The 8,682-nt window shown below is 46.0% G+C and overlaps 1 protein-coding gene across 1 annotated transcript; it reads left to right on the top strand.

Annotated features, from left to right (window-relative positions):
• Positions 1–237: 237 nt before the first annotated feature.
• LOC119465932 (trissin receptor-like) lies at positions 238–7,874 on the top strand. The gene is given in 5 exon segments (XM_037726410.2): positions 238–438; positions 4,454–4,644; positions 6,244–6,638; positions 7,160–7,544; positions 7,546–7,874. Coding segments are annotated over 5 exon segments (1,341 nt in total). The 5' UTR covers positions 238–248; the 3' UTR covers positions 7,726–7,874.
• Positions 7,875–8,682: the final 808 nt, after the last annotated feature.

The raw sequence follows: 8,682 nt of genomic DNA, 5'->3' as shown, positions 1-8,682 counted from the left end.
TATTTAGCCGGATAATTATGACAAAGAAATTATCCTAGCAGTGAAAGACGATTATGACTGAACACCCTAGGTTCCTTAATCGCATATTGTGCCATTTTTTTTCCTCTTTCTTCTTCTTTAAGAGCTCGGCTGACGTTAACTGGGATACTCCGTTTATTACGACGATGACATCAGCTGTATAGTTGTTTCACCTTCTTACATTGGTATCGAAAATTATTCTTCTTCAGGTGCTGTGCCCGTCCTGAGTAATGGCTCCCCCAGACGACGCAAATGACAGCAGCACGGTGGACGTATTGGACGCGGCCGGAAACGGGTCGGCCACTTCCGCTTCCGGCGTTTGGGCCACCGCGGAAGCTGACGAGGATATCTTCCAAAGGATGGACGTCCGCGTCAGCCTCATCTTGGCGTATTCCATCGTATTTTGCTGCTGTTTCTTTGGTAAGACCAATTCTGTAGCCCCCATTGCAAGCTTGGCAAACTGCCAAGGTTGCAGTGCATGCACTTCACTGTAATATACGTTAAGGAATCGCAATTTTTTATGCTACCCTGCACAGCACACCTATGTGCAATATTACTGCTCAAAGAGACGCCTTAATTACGCTTGCTGCAATTGATAAATGAAGAACTTAAAGGCTACTTAAGCGTTTCTTAGGCAATGCGCATGGAAGCTGTAGCTTCAGCAAGTGGACCCTTAAAAATATCAAGAACACTAGATCCGTGGACGCCGGTCTCATTACCGCATTTTCTATTTAGGACGTAATTAATAAACTTCACTTTGAGGTATCGGTAGCCAAGCAAGATGCAATTACTAGCAAGAGTAATTTAACCGTGTAGTTGAAAACATGAAATGGAAACCTTACTTCAAGCGGTACAAGTTCAGCTATTACAATAGCAATTTCGTCATAAATAAGCGTGCGTGTGAAATGCGTGAAAGTCAATTAGAAGAGTTAGACACAGTCACGCGCATTGTGATTAATTTCGAGCAGACTTGAAGCTAACAGGAAATGTTTCTTGGTATCAATATGCTGTTGTGCGTTTTCAATCTAAATAAGCGTAACTGACTGAAGCATAAGGGTGTACGCGTTCGATACAATACGCCTAGCGTCTAAAATATGAAGCAGTGCTCATAGGTGAGTGGCAAATGTACACAGAGTATAGAAACATCATGCCCTGTTTCTCGGAGCACACTTTATTTTGTATCCCCCCCATAAAAAAAAAAAAAAAACAGCTCCTGATTGTATGGTGCAGCGCTTGCGATAGCATTACCATGCTTGTGAGTTTGATTCCCTATAGCCACGTATGTATTAAGAGAGCCTGCAGATCGAAGTTCTTTTCATGACTACGAAATTAAAACTGTGCATTTCGACTGACATTGAGAAAGACGAGATGAAATTTGCGGAGTGGACCGTTCGTCTATAGAAGTGGTGCCCGCAGGCAGTTGATTGATAAGTGGTAGTACTACCTATCTATCACTTTCAGGGGTGCCACTTTAAAAGCGCGCTGACGCGATAATCGAGTAGAAGCGGAATGAGATGCAGGGAATGGCAGCGCTCCTGTCAGCGTAATTTTCTGTCGAATATAGCTTCGCCGTGCATGAACGGCGGTGAACAGTGGCCCCGAGTGAGGCTTCCAGCTTGACGTTAGGAAAAGCTAAAATTGCGACGATCGTCAGAGCGATGGACCGAGAATACCGCTGACAGTGGCTAAAGTATGCAAGCGCATCGCAGCAAGACGTGGCATGCCTGATCAACCCTGTCGGTAAGTCGTGCTTGTTTCATTTTGCAGATTTTTTTCGAACTGGTACTTAGCATAAACCCATAACACATACGCTTTGAGGGGAAGCCTAGTGAGAGCAAGTCGTGATTACAACACCCTGCCGCAGAAAACCCCACGTCGACGTAAGCAAAATTCAGAACACGCCAATAGAGGGTTAACGTAACATGCAAAAGAGACCCACTGCATTTGCGGTCCTATTCGACACCGCCTGCGACGCGTCAACCCACGCAGATTTCTTGGTTTCTCGCTGCTTACAGCCGAAGAGATGAAAGAACTTGTCGCCACGGGAGCGATAAGTTTTTTTTTTCTTTTTTTTTTTTCACAATGACGACCTTTTTTTCATGGCTTCACGCGCCATCACGGTTTTCAGTATACGTCGAGGGAGAGCTCAACTTGATGTCATGGTTTCATCCCTTTCGGATACTTCACGTAGCGTACTTTTATAAGACGTTCGCCCCAACGGGGACATCTCGCATGCAACGATCGCTCGGCTAGCTCTCCAGCGAACGAAGTCTTTTCTTCGGAAGCGAATTTTCCCGACAAACTTTGCGGTAGAGCGCTCCCATGAGATATATGGAGTCTCTTTAGGCGTTACGAGCACAGCTCCGGTATATGAAATGTATATACCGAAGCGCTTCTCGCTTATTTCGTGAGAAACGCAGCTTTACACCATTCTCTTGCCTTCATTATTTGAAAGACTGGCGCATAGCTAAGATGATTGCTGCGCGGAGCGCAACAAACCTCAATAATGCTTGCGGGCGTCCCAGTTGCCGATGCATTCTTCGAGGCAGTATTGCAGCATGCAGATACAAAGCACAATAAAAAAATAAGGAACGAGATAGAGTGCTGACTTTGAAGTAACTGTAAGCTAGTTGAATTTTATTTAGGCCTGGCGTTGGGAGTAGTTGGAATAGCCTTATTTGGATTCAACGCCGCAATGTTTTAAGAGGCACAAAACAGGAACGTGAACATGGACGAGAAAGCGCTTTTGTACATGTTTGTGTTCCTGTTGTGTGTCTCGAAAAACTTTGGAGCGCACCATTCTGTCCTGTCCCTCCTTGTTATTCGTACCTTTTGTATGGTCTGTAAGACTGCCACGAAGAGCGCAACAAACCGATATTTCGCACGTTACATATTTCACAGCTGAGCAGTCTATACTGAATATCATAATCAGCTGCTGTTTGCGATTTAATGCCATGCTAATACTTGAGACGAGTGAAAGAAATAAAACGTCGCAAGAATTACAACAAACATTTTTGTTTGGTCCAACAAGCAATTTTGCTGGGTCCCGAAAAGCGTAAAAATACAATGTACTCTAAAAAGACTACAATAAACTTCAAACAAAGAATGGCGGGGTCTCTTTCGTTACCACCAATGGGAATTTAATTCAGTAGCAAAGCAGCAGCATGAAGAGCTTTACGAGTCACCGTCGAAGCTGGCTGTGCAAAGAATTCTATACATCAAGCCCACTGAGCAGTTGTACACTCCAGAAACTGCAGGAAATTCATAAATGCCTCCAGTCAAAGGGTGCACATTACAGTCATTTCTGACTATGGTGGTTGTAGTTATGGTGATAATCTTGTATTGCAAGCCAGATGGTCGTCACTAGCATTGGAAGTAGTCCCAAAATTGCGTTAGGCCCGAGTTCAAAGCCATCAAAATTACAGTTTCACCCGTAACGCGAAGCAGTGACGTAATAGCTGGTGAAATATAATGCGCACTAAACCATGGACTGTTTAGTGTCTAATTTTTTGGAGTGAACATACGCCGGTGCACGTGAGCGAGCAATCTTCTTTCGAGAAGTAAAATAATTATGAGTCGCATTCGTTTGTGGAAGTGGCGCCGCCCGGTGATGAAGCGGAAAGACTAGACTTTTCTTCCTCCTCTTACCTATATCCAGGCTCAGTCACTGGTCGTAATAAAACAACCGTTAGTATCTTTCTCATGGATGTGTTCGGCCTTTTTAAAGTTTACGTCTATGTTACCCCATTAATAGGCCTGATGCTATCCTTGAAGAAAATAGGATGACATCAGCGTCATCCAGTAAACATTGGGAACAAGCTGCACGAACAGATTACTAATGAAGACGAAGTCGACGCGCTCAATCCTTGTCATATGTAAAAGAAGAAAACTTTATTAAAGACTGCCTCCGCAACTGGGAAGGTGGCGTGCTAGAACCCAAAGAAGATCGCACTCTCCGTCATCAGCATTCTTCATTGCTGCAGCATTGGCAAAGTGGCTGAAAGGTAGAATCTTGAATTGCCAATCTGTTCGTGGTAAGCTTGAATCCTCGTGGCACAATGAGAATATTTCTTTTACTTTTTTGTAATTTACTCTCAACATGTCGGGATTCTAGCGACTACACCGGTGGACATTAAAACGACCAGGATAGCGAGTCTGTAATATATGTCGCTGTCAAAGAAGCGAAAATACGCCACTGAGTACTGCCAGATATCCGTGATCCACAGTTCGTTTCCTATAATACCCCGTGTCGCGTAAACTGGACAGCTTTTCTTCTGAGCTAATTTTTATAAGGAAACTACGCCATGAAAGTGTATATCCTGACAAATCTGCTATGCGCACGACGCCATTTTATTTACCGTCGTCGATCTGCTGAAACTAACCTAATTTCTGGTGTTTTCTCCCTTTCTGCTACCGTCAATCCATCACCACGCAGGCAACCTACTTGTCGTACTGGTGGTCGTGGTACACCGGCGCATGCGCACCATCACCAACTTCTTTCTCACAAACCTGGCGGTGGCTGATCTGTGCGTGGGCCTGTTTTGCGTCTACCAGAACATGTCCGTCTACCTGATGGGAGAGTGGCCCTTTGGCGACTTCCTCTGCAGGATGTACTTCTTCGTCCAGGTACGTGCCACGCCGATAGAGGAGAGAGAGAGAGAATGGAGGAAGGAAAGGCAGGGAGGTTAACCACACTTTGTCCAGTTTGCTACCCTATACGTGGGAGGGGGGATGTGAAAGATAGAGAGAGAGAGAGAAGACACGCCTCTTAATACAGACTTTCACATGCACTAAGGCAGGTGCAGCATATCTAAAATCGGGCACTGAAGTCTGTCGCCGTCAGGAACTGCGGTAGAGTTCGCATGGCATTCTGGGCTGCTGTGGGGCCAGGGCTCTTCCCAAAAGATTTGCGTCTGTGAATGGTCTATTGTCCGGTCAAATCAAGGCACACTGGAGAGTCTTGTGGTGTTTAGCGAAGCGAGAACGGAGGCACAGAAGATGATCGATGGTCCGAAGCAATGCAAAATTCAAGGAGGCTGCTCCACTATCTTCCGCTGGTCTGCCTCATCAATAAAGGCAACAACTTTTCGCCCCATGCCTAGCGGGCTCTAGGCATCGTCAAGTATAGTGGCATCCGTATACGCCAGACTAGTAGTACCGTGCTTTCCCATTTCAGTGCACAGGGCGAATATTAAAAGGTTGGTGGTCGCTTTGATTGCTGAAAGATATTACAAGTTACGAGAGCAGTTCGGAGGTCTCTAGGGATGTACGCCCTGTTTAACCAGTTTTCGCAGGGACCACATGCTCAGTAGCTGCATAGGATCAGTGGTGGAGGGCTTCCCACACTTCAATCATACTATGCTTATTAACAGTCATTTGCAGTTCTCTTGCGCGATAAATGTTTCTTTGCTCCACAATAACCTTATTCGTAGAATCTACCGGATGTCAAATCACGCGCACGGCCTAGTCTTTATACGAACAAATGTCAGATACAAATTTCTATAAATATATATACTTATATAAATATATATTTACATATTTGTATAAACATATACAAATAAGTCAAGTCTACTCAGATATGGGTAGTCTCAGGCTGCTATAGTCGGTGCATTTACTTCTTATTCCTCAGCATGCATTAGTGCACCCTAAAGAAAGAGCACGTTCCGTACCTTACAAAAAATATACTGCCCGACATTATTTATCTAAACACTTTTCTTTCTCTAATACAACAGAATTTACAATTATAATAAATAATTTCAATTACTTATTCTTTTTCGAGTTCTTACTTTAAATGAATACATTATTTTTTCGCGACAACCCTGTGGCCTCTGCTTTCTTGGCCATTCTTCCGTTGATGGTGAATGCAATTATTTGAGAAAAAAAGGCAGCCAACCAAAATAACGTGATGGTCTTCACTGTGGAAGAATTTCGCTAGTCGCAGTAAATATTATATAGTTAAGAGCCGACGTAATGTCACACGTTTACTGTGCGACAATACGCTTTAAAATGCACACGGTTCTTTTATTTTTCAAAGCTTTGAACATGTCATGACGTCTCTAGGAAATGGGTCCTCATTCCTTCGACTGACTTGTCTCCTGACAAGTAGTCCTTTTTCGCTGAATAACCTTGAAATTTTGCGCTTAACCGACGGATATCTGTAATTTATTGGTGATTTTTAATGCACGTCCCCACTGATGCAGTTCCCACCAATTGTCCTGTGCGCAGGCCCTCAGCTACACGGCGTCCGTGGGCATCCTGACCGTCATCTGCGTCGAGCGCTACATCGCCATCGTGCATCCCATGTGGAGCAAGCACGTGATCACGCTGCGTCGGCTCCGCATAGTCGTCCTGTCCGTGTGGCTCGTGAGCGCCGGTTTTTGCAGCCCGCGGCTGGTCATGTGCGGCACGGCCGAGGTGCCCTCTCACGACGAGCCGGGCCGTACCATCCACATCTGCATCATGCGCCGCTTCCTCTACGACTCGCGCACCTACGACGTGCTCAACTTCGTCGTGTGCTTCTTCGTGCCGCTCGCCATCATGAGCGTCATGTACTCCATCATCGGCCTCCAGCTGTGGCGAAGCAGCGTCCCCACGGCCAACTCCTGCAGTGGCCCGCGAAGGTGATGATGATGACGATTTATAAAGACATCCCCTTTGAAACGGGGCGGCTACAATTAGTCACCTAACCTGTTTGAGCTAATCAGATTTTACTACAACTATTGCAGCCTAGCACTTTGCCGATCTCTACCATATATTTTTTCTCCTCTACGCGTATATTGTACAGTTGCCTATGTCTGTAACGACCGCAGCTCCATCTCTTCCACGCTTCTTTTTCCACCAATACTTAGAACTTCCCACGCTTATCTCGACCACTCACCCGTTAGCACTCTAAGCAGCTTTGAACCCCAGTGCTTCTTGAATGTAGACATTTCTTATGGTCCAGGCTGAGTGCATATCCTTGGCTTTCTAATATGCTCCGGACTTTTGCTGCAACAGACACGAACCTGAATTTGTCGCCAATATTTGCCCCTGCATTTTTTTGTCCCCAGGCTGCCTAGCTTAGGTCCCAAATAGCGAGGTATTTCACCTGGTGTTATCGTACAAACCTTCTCCCCATATTTCTTGCTTGCCGTCCTTGTAGGGCCACGATGGAGCTGCTCCCTCTGGCCAGGGCCAACTCGAGCGCCGCAGCGCAGTGTCGGGAGAGCCTCCTCCAGGACAACGGCCGAGGAGTCACCAAAAAGCCTCGGCAGGCGGGGAACAAGAAACACTGCTTCCCCATCGCCGCCAGCAGTCAAGTTCACCAGCACTACCAGCAACAAGCTGCCGCAACGGTGCTCAGAGCCCGGCGCAAGGTCATACGCCTCCTGGTGGCCGTAGTGCTCGGGTTCGCCGTCTGCAACCTGCCCTTCCATGCGCGCAAGTTCTACCAGTACTGGTCGTCCAGCTACGAGGGGGCGTCGCGGTCGGCGGTGAGCCTGACCATAGCCACGACGCTGGTGCTGTACATGAACTCGTTCATCAACCCCGATACTGTACGCGTTCCTGTCGGACAACTTCCGGCGCAGTATGAAGGATGTGCTCATGTGTCGCTCGCGGCGGAAGATACGCCGTCTGTCTTCGAACCGCTCCAATGGCAAGACGACCGCGTCGTCCGTGTTCCAGCACCAAGAGAACACGGCGGTGCACACGAACGGCTTCGTCTGAGGAAGGCTGCGTTTCGCCGTAGTTGCGCTGTGATTTGTACTGCGCTGTATGCGTGCCAGTGTGAACGTAACTTGGTGTGTGCCTGGTAACCCTCACCGCACATGGTCTACGGGCTGCCCTAGATGCGCGACTGAAGTGGCTGCCATAGACTTCAGAAGAAGCGTCACAGTTGGCAGCCCCTGAATAGACGACCGCAGCTGAAGAGGTGAGTGATGATAGTTGCAATACTGCGATAGTGAGGGCTTCGGCAAAATATAGTAGAAGTGTAACAGATTTTGAGTATTTATTGTTATATACAATCCTCGTTGCGCGCTAACTGGATATAAAGGGTGAAGCTTTTTTGCTCAACTTAAGTTGCAAATTCTTCTTTGCGAGAACGCTTAGACAAGCTCACGCAATGAATACGAGGAAAGCAGATGTTCAGGAGGCCATACTGTTTAAAACCAAAACGAATTAAGCAATTTCATGGCTGGCGTTATAGGACATGGTAGCACACGGTTTTCTCAAAGATTACAAAGTCTGGTAACTGTATATTACATGGGTGTAGCGAGGTGGCAACCAGTTAGATTTTGATGAAACAGTGTGCCACGGCAGCATTCTTTTTGTTCTAGTATACATTGTTGAGAGATTTGAAGAATTGCACCGTGGAGCACAGAGAAAGGGAGAAGTTGGTGTATTTTTTACTTCATTCTCTCCGTAGCCACCTATCTACGTATAACAGAACTTTTCACTTAAAGCAGTACTGATATATATTTCCGAAGTTCTATAAAGTTAGCACACGTTTCTCGTACTTAAAAGAATGATATTTGGCAAATATGGACGCTAAGTGTCAATTATTAGTTATTTTAGTTTATTAGAAAGGTTGGTTAAGTATGTTTGATAGGATGTCATCGACATTACCGGCACTTCATGACAATTAGCAATATTTGATGATGTTTTGTGCCAATCATGCTAGCT

The sequence above is a fragment of the Dermacentor silvarum genome, chromosome 10 (assembly GCF_013339745.2).
Source record: "Dermacentor silvarum isolate Dsil-2018 chromosome 10, BIME_Dsil_1.4, whole genome shotgun sequence".
Lineage (NCBI taxonomy): Eukaryota > Metazoa > Arthropoda > Arachnida > Ixodida > Ixodidae > Dermacentor > Dermacentor silvarum.
The sequence above is the reverse complement of the archived record's forward strand: the minus strand, read 5'-3'. Positions and strand labels throughout refer to the sequence as shown.